This window comes from Engraulis encrasicolus, chromosome 21, assembly GCF_034702125.1.
Source record: "Engraulis encrasicolus isolate BLACKSEA-1 chromosome 21, IST_EnEncr_1.0, whole genome shotgun sequence".
Classification (NCBI taxonomy): Eukaryota; Metazoa; Chordata; class Actinopteri; order Clupeiformes; family Engraulidae; genus Engraulis; species Engraulis encrasicolus.
The window spans coordinates 38045387-38060386 of NC_085877.1; the positions used below are offsets into that span (position 1 = coordinate 38045387).

A 15000-nucleotide genomic window follows, 5' to 3' on the forward strand; every position below is an offset into this window, starting at 1 on the left:
ACGCTACGTCAGGACCCTGTCATGAGTCTGTGGAATGGAAGAAAACACTACATTAAGCAAGAAAAGGGAAAAAAAAAAAACACTTTCACTTGTGTATTTGTGCCTCTCACTAACCCCAACCCAAGTGTCCATTAGCAATGGATTTTATCATGGAGTGAATCAGGAGGAACAGCAGTGCAGAGTTCAGGGGGTGATAATAACAGAGTCTATTATGGACGCCATATAACATTGCACACCGAGAGGAGCAATGAGGACACATAACAACAACATAAACATGCAATACGTTCAGAGAGATACAGAATGAGAGGGAGAGGGAAATGTAGGGAAAGGGAGATAAAGGGGTATGTAAGAGTATAGGGGAGATAGAATGGGAGGGACAGGGACATTTATTCACTGGTTCCTTTTGTAATTTTCAATTATTTCACAAAGTTTCATCCAAATCCGTTCAGAACTTTTTGAGTCATTCTGCAGACAGACAGACAAACAGAGAGAGAGACAAACCAATGCGACCGAAAACACAACCTCCTTGGTGGAGGCAATGAATGAATGAATGAATGAATGAATGAATGAATGAATCACTTAATCATCCAATCAACGAATAAACCAACGAATGAATGGATGAATCTCCATTATAGGCAAGAATCCAGTAGACGCCATCTGCTTTGAAACACTAACTACTAGGCTATCTCATCACACGCTACTTCAGGACCCTGCTATGAGTCAAAACACTGCATGAAGCGAAAAAACAGGGGAAAAAAGCCCCAAAAAACACCTTCCCTTGTGTATTTGTGCTGCTCACTAACCCCAACCCAAGTGTCCATTAGCAATGGATTTTATCATGGAGTGAATCTGGAGGAACAGCAGTGCACAGTACAGGGGGTAATAATAACAGAGTCTATTATGGACGCCATATAACATTGCACACCGAGAGGAGCACAGAGGAAACATAACAACAACAACATAAAGATGCAATACGTTCAGAGAGATAGACTGGGAGGGAGATAGGGAAAGGGAGGGAAAAGGAGAGAAAGGGATATGTAAGAGTATAGGGGAGAAAGGGATGGGAAAAGGGAGAGACTGAAGAAGAGAAGAAGGAGGGAGGAGGAGGAGATGAAGGAAGAAGGGATATTAATATAAAAACAAACAACATAATGTAATGGGAGGAAAAAAGGACAGAAAGGGATATGCAAGAGTGTAGGGGAGGGAGAATTGGTAAAGGGAGAGACTGAAGAAGAGAAGAATGAGGGGGAGGAAGAGGAGGAGACGAAGGAAGTAGAAGGGATATAAAAACAAACAACATAATGTATTGGGAGTGATAGCATCTCAGAAGGGAATTGAAGGAGAAATGGAAAAAAGGGAGGGAAAGAAGATGTAGAGTGGAGATGTAGTGAGAGGGTGCTATGAAGAGGAAGAGGTGAGGAGAGTGAAGAAGAGGAGAAGAGTGATAGTGTATCATCTGAGGAGGGGATGATGGAAGGAATAGGGGATACAGGAGAGAAAAAAAGAGAAAGAGAGAGAGAGAGAGAGAGAGAGAGAGAGAGAGAGAGAGAGAGAGAGAGAGAGAGAGAGAGAGAGAGAGAGAGAGAGAGAGAGAGAGAGAGAGAGAGAGAGAGAGAGAGAGAGAGAGAGTAATGGATTTCTTCTGTCACTATGCGTTTCACTTCCACTGAGGTGAACCTCTACCATGATCAATCTCCAACAGCCAACCTGCACAGTGTGTGTGTGTGTGTGTGTGTGTGTGTGTGTGTGTGTGTGTGTGTGTGTGTGTGTGTGTGTGTGTGTGTGTGTGTGTGTGGGTGTGTGTGTGGGTGTGTGTGCGCATGTGTGTGTGTGTGTGTGTGTGTGTGTGTGTGTGTGTGTGTGTGTGTGTGTGTGTGTGTGTGTGTGTGTGTGTGTGTGTGTGTGTGTGTGTGTGTGTGTGCATTTGTATGTCTATCTCGCACACAAGGACATCTGAAAGGTTCTTACATCCATATAGTATGTAGGTGACATGCCAAGTGTGTGTGTGTGTCTGTATCATGGAGTGGAGCTGATTAGCGTGTGTGTGTGTGTGTGTGTGTGTGTGTGTGTGTGTGTGTGTGTGTGTGTGTGTGTGTGTGTGTGTGTGTGTGTGTGTGTGTGTGTGTGTGTGTGTGTGTGTGTGTGTATGGGTGAGTATGCACTTTGATTTCACAAGGTCTCCACTTCTTCCACCGCGAAAGACATTTTTGCATTTCTGTGTAGGCGTGTGTTGTATAATTACAAGGAAAGGCGTAAAGAAAGGGACATCAAAGTGAAAAATAAAAGTGTTCAAGAACAGAGGCGAGAATTAAGTCAGCAATGACGAATTTAAGAGGAATGGAAAGAACCACGCAAAGAGGGAGGGAGGCAAATGATGCAAGGAGAAAGAAAATCTTACAGAAAAGAAGGCATAACAGAGATCAGGGCCGCTGACAGCTTTTGCCTGGCCTGGGGTAAGTCATCTGAATGGGCCCCCCAAATCATATACATATCATGTAATGAAAACCCAATTCTGGCCTACCCTCTCTCACAGGGCCCAGGAAAACGGACCCCTTTGTCCCCACTTTTCAGCGTCCCAGAAAGCAGCTTTACAGCAACGCCCCCCCCCCCCCCCCCCCCCTCAACCCCCCCCCCCCCCCTCCCCCAACACACACACACACACACAAACACACACACACACAATACATTGCAGTTCCACCATACAGTATTGCATTATACTTAGTCTACTTACATACTGTAGCCTACTTTGTTTCAATGCATATGTATTCAGTGCCATATTATGCATGCAACAGAAAAGTTTCGCTGAACAAAATGATAATTTATTTTAACTCTTAACCCCTTAAGACGCGGTTTTATAAATTTGTTGTTACGAGTATGGTAATGACCAAGTCGTGGTGCATTACTAAAGGCCCTGTGTTGTGTCATAGTATTGTAGTGCTATGGTAGTTACATTTCAAAGACTATTACAGCGTGCCACTGGAGGTACGGTGCACATTAACCCTCTACTGCATGAATTATTATTTTTACAGTGTAAAAAATGTTTCAGTGCTTTTTTAGTGTTAAAATGAGTTAAATAATAGATTTCCAAAAAAAATTACAAAAAAATATTTTTAACTAGAAATGCATTCTCACAGAAAATGCTGGAAGCGGGCTTGCCTTTTGGGGCAGAGATGAAACAAAGTACTATTGAGAAAACAAAGCTAAAAGAAATCTTGGAAAAACTCCATCCACCCAGTCAGAAGTTATGGGCCAAACAATTCAGCCATCTTGGATTCAGCCATCTTGAAAGTGTTGTAGCTCTGCGTTTTGGGGATATACTAAATGACATACATGGTATTTTAAGTTGGCTAAGGAACACTTCATATGATATAATTTTGAAAATCAACATGGCTTCGAGCGGGATTAGAACTCACAACCTCCATATCTGTAATCCAACCCCTTTGCCATTGATATTAAATGACATACAATACATGATATTTGAAGTTGGCTAAGGAACACTGCATATGATATCATTTTGAAAATCAACATGGCTTCGACTGGGGTTCGAACCTCCAACCCCCATATCCCTAATTCAGCACATTTGCCATTCATAATAAATGACATACATGGCATTTTAAGTTGGCCAAGGAACACTGCATATGATATCATTTTGAAAATCAACATGGCTTTGACTGGGATTCGAACCCCCAACCTCCATATCTGTAATCCAGCACATTTGCCATGCTTACTAAATGACATACATGGCATTTTAAGTTGGCCAAGGAACACTGCATATGATATAATTTTGAAAATCAACATGGCTTTGACTGGGTTTCGAACCCCCAACCTCAATATCTGTAATTCAGCACATTTGCCATCCATACTAAATGATATACATGGCATTTTAAGTCGGCCAAGGAACGCTGCATATGATATAATTTAGAAAATCAACATGGCTTTGACTGGGATTCGAACCCCCAACCTCCATATCGGTAATCCAGCACATTTGCCATGCATACTAAATGACATACATGGCATTTTAAGTTGGCCAAGGAACACTGCATATGATATAATTTTGAAAATTAACATGGCTTTGACTGGGTTTCGAACCCCCAACCTCAATATCTGTAATTCAGCACATTTGCCATCCATACTAAATGATATACATGGCATTTTAAGTCGGCCAAGGAACGCTGCATATGATATAATTTAGAAAATCAACATGGCTTCGGGTGGGATTCGAACCCTCAACCTCCATCTCTCTAATGCAGCGGCATGCATTACCACTAAGCCAAGCAGCTAATTGTCATACATAGTCCAGCAAGACTATATTACATTGCATTGCAGAGCTGAACAATGGACTTCTAGAATGCTTGCTCGCACCTGCTCGTTAAGAATAGAATCTTGAGACAGTGACAGTTGAAATGGAACACTTCATTGGCTGCACCTGTTGTGATTGACTGAAAGACAGTTAGTATTGAGCTCTAGACAGGGGAGAGGATGAGAATGAGTTTTTTGTCTTTACAACATCGTTGTAAAAAAACTAAAAGGAGTTGGCACGTGTCCTTTTCACAGATCGGAGTCATGCTTGTGATCTCTCTAACAGTCTTTGAATGAAGTTTATAGGTGAAAGGGTTCAGGCACAAATGGACCTCCGTGTGGGACATGCGCTGATCTCTTGAAAAATGCACTTTTCGAAAGAATGGGATTCTCCATAGAGCCAGGCCTGTTTTTTTTACAAACCTGCCATTTAAAAAGTATTGGGAGTTGGGAGATGAAACTTTCACAATTTGGAGACATGCCATAGAGCTCGCTAACAACGCGTCAACTAAACTTCTAGGTGAAAGTGTTGATGTTTTATGACCGAAAAAGCCTCCTACACTCTAATCTCTAGAGTGGCGGAACTTTGGTTCATGAAGGTTCCACCATAGTTTTCAATGGAGACCCAGGCTTTAACAAAATCGCCAAAAATGGGAAAACGACAAGAGACACGGAGAAGCCTATAACGATACGCGATCTCCAAGCCGAGCCGGTCGTTTTAGTGTTTGAACGGTGTCTCTATCTCGAAAGGCCTAGGAGGAGATCCATTTTCTATTTTGCTGCTGCCCTGCACAAGACCAAGCTATAATAATAACTAGAAATGCATTCTCACAGAAAATGCTGGAAGCGGGCTTGCCTTTTGGGGCAGAGATGAAACAAAGTACTATTGAGAAAACAAAGCTGAAATAAATCTTGGAAAAACTCCATCCACCCAGTCAGAAGTTATGGGCCAAACAATTCAGCCATCTTGGATTCAGCCATCTTGAAAGTGTTGTAGCTCTGCGTTTTGGGGATATACTAAATGACATACATGGTATTTTAAGTTGGCTAAGGAACACTGCATATGATATAATTTTGAAAATCAACATGGCTTCGAGCGGGATTCGAACTCACAACCTCCATATCTGTAATCCAACCCCTTTGCCATTGATATTAAATGACATACAATACATGATATTTGAAGTTGGCTAAGGAACACTGCATATGATATCATTTTGAAAATCAACATGGCTTCGACTGGGGTTCGAACCTCCAACCCCCATATCCCTAATTCAGCACATTTGCCATTCATACTAAATGACATACATGGCATTTTAAGTTGGCCAAGGAACACTGCATATGATATAATTTTGAAAGTCAACATGGCTTTGACTGGGATTCGAACCCCCAACCTCCATATCTGTAATCCAGCACATTTGCCATGCATACTAAATGACATGCATGGCATTTTAACTTGGCCAAGGAACACTGCATATGATGTAATTTTGAAAATCAACATGGCTTTGACTGGGTTTCGAACCCCCAACCTCAATATCTGTAATTCAGCACATTTGCCATACATACTAAATGATATACATGGCATTTTAAGTCGGCCAAGGAACGCTGCATATGATATAATTTAGAAAATCAACATGGCTTTGTGTGGGTTTCGAACCCTCAACCTCCATATCTCTGATGCAGCAGCATGCATTACCACTAAGCCAAGCAGCTAATTATCATGCATAGTCCAGCAAGACTATATTACATTGCATTGCAGAGCTGAACAATAGGCTTCTAGAATGCTTGCTCGCACCTGCTCGTTAAGAATGGAATCTTGAGACAGTGACAGTTGAAATGGAATCCTTCACTGGCTGCACCTGTTGTGATTGACTGAAAGACAGTTAGTATTGAGCCTTTAACAGGGGAGAAAATGAGAATGAGTTTTTTGTCTTTACAACATCGTTGTAAAAAAACTAAAAGGAGTTGGCACGTGTCCTTTTCACAGATCGGAGTCATGCTTGTGATCTCTCTAACAGTCTTTGAATTAAGTTTATAGGTGAAAGGGTTCAGGCACAAATGGACCTCCGTGTGGGACATGCGCTGATCTCTTGAAAAATGCACTTTTCAAAAGACTGGGATTCTCCATAGAGCCAGGCCTGTTTTTTTTTACAAACCTGCCATTTAAAAAGTATTGGGAGTTGGGAGATGAAACTTTCACAATTTGGAGACATCCCATAGAGCTCGCTAACAACGCGTCAACTAAACTTCTAGGTGAAAGTGTTGATGTTTTATGACCGAAAAAGCCTCCTACACTCTAATCTCTAGAGTGGCGGAACCTTGGTTCATGGAGGTTCCACCACTGTTTCCAATGGGGACCCAGGCTTTAACAAAATCGCCAAAAACGGGAAAACGACAAGAGACACGGAGAAGCCTATAACTATACGCGATCTCCAAGCCGAGCCGGTCGTTTTAGTGTTTGAACGGTGTCTCTATCTCGAAAGGCCTAGGAGGAGATCCATTTTCTATTTTACTGCTGCCCTGCACAAGACCAATAATAATAAGAAACAGGACTTAGAGATTACTATAAACGGGCCTTGCTCTGCAAGGGCCATGCTCTGCATGGTCCTTGCTCCGCAAGCCCGCTTAATAATAAAACAGGACTTAGAGATTACTATAAACGGGCCTTGCTCTGCAAGGGCCATGCTCTGCATGGTCCTTGCTCCGCAAGCCCGCTTAATTAAGATTTTAGCTAATGGTTGCCATATGGCAACTTCATGCAGTCGTGGAATCTTGTGTAAAATCAGGTTTTTCCTTAAAAAGAGAATTTTCCCTTCATAAATCTCCAATATATTACTCTCTGAATGTTAAAACTCATTAAATGACATAAATAAAAATATATATTTTTAGTATTTAGTGAAAACATTTTTGATAAAATAGCAAAATATGGTCGGCCCATAGACATGTACACACATTTACATAAACGCTTCCGAAAAGGTTGTTTACACTTATTTGCAAACATTTACAATGCATTTTCACATTAAGCATGTCTAAAATTACAAATATAAGTACAGATGATTTGTTTGGCACAAAAATTATAAGAAATATCTGTAAAAATATCCTCATACTAATCTAATTCTAAGTCATTCCAATGGGGTTGATTGGGGTGAATGGCCAACAATGTTGTTCCATAACTGCATGAAGTTGCCATATGGCAACCATAACATTTTACCATTTTACAAAAAAACCTTTGCATCTAAAGTTGTTTTAATGATGAAAAATAAGAGTTTACATATTCCAGATAGTGTTTGTATTTTTTTTACAACAATATTTTGGGCTGAAATGTTAGTAATACCTTGGTTTATGGAGGCCTCGAGCGATGACCTCCACACACCAAAGTAGGTGATGAAAAAGGGCTTCCTGTGTTTAGTTCTTAATCATGTGACCTGAAAAGTTTTTTTGGTTTCAAAGTAAAAGGCTGTCTTATCACTAATAAGTATAAATAAACAGGTTATAGTGCACCCTCTATCAGAAAAACTGGAAAAAGTTTACGGTTGCCATATGGCAACCCTATGCAGTAGAGGGTTAAGGGGCTACCATGATTTGATTCAGCAATTATTCTATATTGCATGAAATACGTAAATGTATTCCAACGGGTGTTTGTACTATAAAGCTGTTAAAACCATGGAAATGCTTTCAGTATGTTTACATTATATATCATAAGGATATCATGACTGAAGTGATGTTCTGAACTGAAGTGAAAGCCCACCAGGGAAACTCCAACTCCCATTGTCATTTGTGACAAACAGCACTCCACAGCACACAAGTGAACTCTGCACACTGAAAACAACAAAATGGCATTTATGCCTCATCCGTGCAAGGGGGCAGCCCCCAATGGCGCCCGAAAGGGAGCAGTGCGGCGGGACGGTACCATGCTCAGAGTACTTCAGCCATGGAGGAGGATGGGGGAGAGCACTGGTTAATTACCAACCTGGCGGGTCGGGAGTCGAAACGACACACTTTAGGCGGGGTGGGTAACCCTTTATTGGGAGAAATTTGGAAGAACTGGCCCTCTGCGACTTTTAATTGTAGACACAAGCGCAAGGGGTGACCTTCTATGGAAGAGTCAAACAATGGTGGCAAAAAGTAAAACACAAGATGGCTTGTAGCTCGAAAAGTTGCAGTATCTTCTTCAAGTATGTTGGGTGCTCTTGGATGAAGGGGGTAAGTCCAATTCAACAAAAAAGGGATAATCCAAGTGAAAAAAGAGGAAGTGAATTTAAAAAGCCTTTATTATTTTAGGGCTAAAACATGATTAAAAGAGCCAACACGTTTCGACTGCACTGGTCTTCATCAGGGGCTGAGATAATTAAGTCTTTTTGAATTCACTTCCTATTTTTATTCACTTGGAGTTGCCTCGATTATCCCTTGTTTGTTGAATGGTGGGAAATACTGATGAGAGCCTAATTGGTTATCTGGCTGTACAGTATCTGCATATATTCTACCTCAGGGCTATTCAAATGGAGGCCTTGGGGCCATATGTGGCCCCTGGATGGCAAGGTTCTGTCCCCCATAAGGTCAGAAAATTACAAATACTATGTGTTCTATCTGTGGTCGTACTCAATTTGCGATTACTAACACCGGGGATATCTCTTCCATGCATTCCCAGAGTGAAATCTTATCTAAAACAGTGTCATAAATAGATCATCCTAAGGCTACTAAAAAATAGAGAAGCGAATATCTGTTCTGTCTGGAGAGCTATCCACTTGTTTAACACCCTAACCTAAGACACCATGCTGCTCTCAGTTATACAGATTCTATGTGCGGCCCCTTCACTGAAGGGAATTTGAAAAACTGGCCCTCTTAGACTTTTAATTGAATACCCCTGCTGTTCTACCTAGTATCATGCGTAGTGTTCTGCAGAAAATACAGTATGTACACTCATCTGCACACAGTTGTGCGCATAATTGAAGTCACACAGCATGTTTATTTGATTTTTAATTGAAAAGGGGACAGCACCTTTGTAAAACAAGGAACTACATACTTTGGAAAAGGTCACGCTGTGGATGCCAACAAAATGGGCCGGGCATTTTCAGCTAAGACCGATCCACCAGGCCTTGAGAGAAACAATGAAGCCTTTGAAAAACCTTTGAAAAACCTTTTATCAATTCAACTTTTAGTTATCTGATACAGGTATGAGCTTTTTGATTTTGTCTGTCACGGCCAATTGCTTTACTTATACCAGACTATCTAAGAGAGGCCTGCTGTAGCAGCATGACGACTGAGACCATTGAGGGGAGTGTAAGGCCAAAATAATCACCAGTCCACATGACCAATCCAGCCATGGCTGCAGCTGTGGATTAGCATGCAGGAGATGGGGCAGTCATGGGTAAGCCGTTAGGGTGTCAGACTTGTAGCTCAAAGGCTGCCGGTTTGACTCCTAACCCGCCAGGTTGGTGAGGGGAGTAATTTGCCAGTGCTCTCCCCCAATCCTCCCCCATGACTGAGGTACCCTGAGCATGGTACCGTCCCACCGCACTGCTCCCTTAGGGCGCCATCGGGGGCTGCCCCCTTGCACGTGTGAGACATAAATGCAATTTCGTTGTGTGCAGTGTGCAGTGAACACTTGTGTGCTCTGGAGTGCTGTGTCACAATGACAATGGGCGTTGACGTTTCCCAGTTAGATATTCATTCTTTAATTTCTTCTCACTCCCACATACAGTACATATCCTACAGCTATAGGACTCAAGCTTGCAGCGTCTGATCCTAACATTTACTTAATCATTCTCTGGTGGTGTCGCACTGAAGATGATCCGGTGACCAAAGGCATTCTGCACACGTGAGTGGCACTTTCACATATTTCATCACTGTAATGCAATAGCTATAATCATAATTTGTTGTGTTGGCTATCACTGTGTGTGTGATAGGCTTCCCTGCTGTTTGAACTATGGGTTTTGGAGCTAACACACCCTCCAGGTCTGACGTTACTGGTGCAGCACCTCCGCCTCGTCTTCTATTTGAACATCCCACTCGCATACACATTTGTCCTCCAGCTATATGCAGCTCGTACTTGCAGTTTCTGATCCTAACAGTAACTTAACCATTATCCCATGTCACAGAACAAAGAAGAAACGGAAGAGACCGAAAAACACTTATTGCTACTAATTAGTGCCCTTTCAAGTGCTATTTATTATTTCAATCTTTCCGTTATTTATACATCGCCACAATTAGCGTAATTATAGTCATTATGTGTGCTTTCCACATTTTTTGTACCAGTTGAGCTTGTTTTCACAAAACACGTTATTACGGTCATTGCTCAAGGCATGCATCCATTATCTATTAAAATGGAATACCAGAAAACAGAACACTACATTCCAACACCATACAATATAATAGATTAGATTCTGGTAGAATAGAATAGAATAGAATAGAATAGAATAGAATAGAATAGAATAGAATAGAATAGAATAGAATAGAATCAAATAATAGGCTATTTCTATTCTATATTGGATGTAATCTGAGGCATCAGATCTTTTTTTTGGACCCACTTCTGATTAATTAGTTCTCTCAAGTAACCTTCAAAGCCATAGGGGGTTAGGAGGAGGGGGACACTGTAAGATTCCTCAGCAAAGGGCACACTAGACAAAACCCTAAACATCTCCTCTGCTCATCATCTCTTCAATAGCAAAGAATGGAATAGAATAGAACAGAATAGAATAGAACAGAATAGAATAAAGCAGAATATAATATAATATAATATAATATAATATAATATAATAGAATAGAATAGAATAGAATAGAATAGAATAGAATAGAATATCATAGAATAGAATAGAATAGAATAGAATAGAATAGAATAGAATAGAATAGAATAGAATAGAATAGAATAGAATATCGTAGAATTGGATAGAATACACGAGTGTAGAATATAACAGAACAAAAATATCAGTAAAATTAAGAAAAAAAACCTCAGTCTGTTCCATTCTGAATGGGATTGTAATCTTTATGAGCCACTTATGAGAAAGAATAATAACCTGTAAAACGGCCGGTAGGCAGGGGATTTGGCACTTCGCACAGGCCCCTTGAGGCTTTAGCAGTGCTAAATGGGGCTAAACTTAACCCTAAACCTCTGCTCTCATCGCCACCCCCTTTGTACTGCTGCCTGCCAGATATGTGTCTCTCTGATGGATTATACTCCCAAGGAGTGAGTGACCTTGGGGGTCTCATGGATGACAAGAACGGAACAGAAAAAAACACTTCTTCTCTTCTCTTCTCTTCTCTTCTCTTCTCTTCTCTTCTCTTCTCTTCTCTTCTCTTCTCTTCTCTTCTCTTCTCTTCTCTTCTCTACTCTATTATATCCTATTCTATTCTGTTCTATTCTGTTGGTTTGTAGTCCTGCTATGTGTCAGATGCATTGTGCTCCCAAGAAGTGACCCTGGGGATTTCAGTGGAGACAAGACCAGCATGGAAAAGACTGGTTCTATTCTGGAACAGAACAGACTTCTATTCTATTCTATTCTATTCTATTCTATTCTAGAATGTTCTAGTCTGTTCTAGAATGTTCTAGATTGTTCTAGTGATTTATACTCCTTATACTATACCACTGTAAGTGTGTCTGATGGGTTACGCCTCCGTGGAGATGGCTGGGGCATCTCAGGGGAGGCGAGAGTGTCGCGTGCCAAGCCTGGATTGATCCGCAGTAATAGGGGAGCGCACACTGAAATCCCAGCGCTGAATTCCACTGGATTTTCTCACGCTAAGTACACCCAAGAGTACGGCAGTCTTTGGGGTGTGGGGTTCCTGGAAGAGATAGAGTGTGTGTGTGTGTGTGTGTGTGTGTGTGCGCGCGTGTGTGTGTGTGTGCGCGTGCGTGCGTGCGTGCGTGCGTGCGTGCGTGCGTGCGTGCGTGTGTGTGTGTGTCTTTATTGAACATGCTGCACCACATGTCTTGAAACTAAGATGCCTGTTACTGAAGCTCCAATATGAAAAGGCGGTCATTCTTTCTCCTCAAGGGCAGCTTAATTTTGAAAGAAACCAAGAGAGATGAATGACTTAAATAGGATTTTATCTCAAGCGTAAAAAGGGAAAAGTAGCTTTTTATGAACAAAAGTAATTGTTACAGAGAAGAGAGGTGAGCTGAGGGAGGTGGATTTGGGGGACTGCTAGACAAGGAGAGTCAATAGTTAAGACCAGTGTTTCTCAAACTTTTTCAGACCGAGGACCACTTCGTACCCCCAAAAATGTTCAGGGACCAGGGTGCTAATTTGACACTGCTAATTTTGATGTAGATCACTTACTTTTTTATTCACATTACAAACCTGTCTTATTGTGGTGAAAATATGACTTCAGCTATGTTTTTAGCTTTGTAATTATGTTACAAATATAGCTAACTTCTAGCTTGTCTTGGATAAGTAGAAATCCCCTCATGGACCACCTGAGCTCTGACGTGGACCACCAGTGGTCCCTGGACCACACTTTGAGAACCACTGGTTAAGACCAATCTCCTAACAAAGAACGAAAACTGAACTTAATTCCCTGTTCATCATAACATTACATTTGGATTCGTGTGCACACAGATGAAGAGAGAGAAATGCAAGAGAGACAGCCTACATGCTGTAGGAGTCTTTTGAATTTCATCATTTTATGTGCTTAAATGGATTACAACTCCAAGTCGCTGCTTTTACATCATAATCCCAGAAGAACATGCTGTGCTGTACAAGTACTTTCTGAACCCACAAAGTGCACAAACTGTAGAGAAATACTTACAATTTGTAATATTAAAACAGTAACACAAGGAGTATACCATGGCGATTTTGAGCAGAGACTTTGGTCTTTATAGCACATGGAATGACAGTTGTGTATGATAATGTGCTGTATAATTAAGATTGATTGATTGGAAGTTGAAATGGCTGACAGACAGACCAACCAGCCCAGCCTAACCAGGCCCAGCCTAGACCGGCCCAGCCCAACCCAGCCCAGCCCAGCTCATCACAACCCAGACCCGGCTTGCCCAGCCAAGCCCAACTCAGCCCAGCCCAGCCAGAACAAACCCAACCACCCGTACCAGTCCAGCCCAGCCCAACTCAGCCCAGCCCAGCACAGCCCAGCCCAGCCCAGCCCAGCCCAGCCCAGCCCAGGACCACCAAGCCCAACTCAGCCCAACTCAGCCCAACTCAGCCCAACTCAGCCCAGCCCAGCCAAGCCCAACTCAGCCCAGCCAAGGCCAGCCCAGCCAGACCAACCCAACCATCCCAGCCAGCCCAGAGCAACCAGTCAATCAGAAAGCCAGAATGAGTGACAGACAGGTTCACCCACCTATGGAGATGGTCCAGACGACGGCGATCTTCATCATGGCCTTGGTGCGTGAGTTGAAGCGGCTGTGCTCGATGGGGTTGCGTATGGCCACGTAGCGGTCCAGCGAAATGGCACACAGGTGCATGATGGACGCCGTGGAGAAGAGCACGTCCAGGTAGATCCAGATAGGGCACAGTGCGTTGGGAAACGGCCAGGCGTAATCTGAAGGAACATAAAAAGACAATTATTATTAACTATTATATATTTTCTTATTTTACTGATTTAGCACGTCCAGCTAGATCCAGATTGGACACAGCGCGTTTGGCAGCGGCCAGGCGTAATCTGAAGGAACATAAAAAGACAAAATAAAAAATGATTATTAAAATTATTATTATTAAAAATAACAAATATTATATATATGTTTTATTTTACTGATGTAATACGTCCAGGTAGATCCAAATTGGACACAGCGCGTTGGCTGCTGGCCAGGCGTAATCTGCACGCGTAGTCCACAGGTAGCGCGTTCAGGCCGACTGAGAACCGTGCTGGAGCCCGTTCCCGCACCTAATCGCGAACCGGCCGTTGTGTTCATGCCACAGATATTTGCGTTCGCGAACCGGAAAGTTGGTTCGCAATGCGAACCGCAAAATACTAGGTTTTTCTCCGCGAACCATGACGACAGTGTGCCCGTCAGCAGGTTCATCCGGGTAACGCAGTCACATGCAGGAAAAGTTCAGAGCCCGATATGAACACAGGCGGTTCACAGATAAGCACTTTAGTGCTGAACGTAACTGGTGCGGGCACCGGCTCCAGCTCCGTTCTGGTCGGCCTGAAAGCCCTAAGGGGGGAGATATGGTGAAAGAGAAAATAAGAACTTTCAGGTATGTTGTGTATTTTCTTTTATTGAATTGGTATCTCCATGATGTAGAGTCGTACGGGACACAGCGTATTGGGCAGAGCCCAGGTGTTATCTGCAGGAATATTAAAAAAACACAGTTTCATAATAACCAAATTGGGATTCGCCTGCCGGGATAGAGTGTGTTGTACAGTAACAATAGATTCAGAGGGAGCACAGTGCATTGGGCAGTGGCCAGGCATAATCTGCAGCAAGAGATATAGTGGAAGGGAAAATAAGGAAAAAATTCAGGTATTTTTTCTCTGTTTTTAAAAATGTAATCAGTATGTCCATGATGTAGAGCCGTATGCACTGTGAGCAATGGCAGGGGCAATCTGCAGGAAGAGATACAGTGAAAGAGAAAATAAGAACATTCAGGTATTTTTGTCTATTTTATTTCATTGATTTAATATATCTAGGTAGCTCCAGATTCAGAACGTTAGGGAGTGGCCAGGGGTAATCTGCAGGAGGGAGATATACGAGTGAAAGGGAAAACATGAACATTTTATTTTATTGATTTATTGCTATATATTTTT

The 15000-nt window shown here is 42.2% G+C and overlaps 1 protein-coding gene across 1 annotated transcript in view; it reads right to left on the bottom strand.

The window, feature by feature from the left end:
• The window catches only part of htr2cl1 (5-hydroxytryptamine (serotonin) receptor 2C, G protein-coupled-like 1), a 45181-nt gene that overhangs the window by 14065 nt on the left and 16116 nt on the right, over nucleotides 1-15000 (bottom strand). The window contains exon 3 of the mRNA XM_063186890.1: nucleotides 13591-13791. Coding sequence (XP_063042960.1) covers nucleotides 13591-13791 — 201 coding nt within the window. The remainder of the gene's footprint in view (nucleotides 1-13590; nucleotides 13792-15000) is intronic.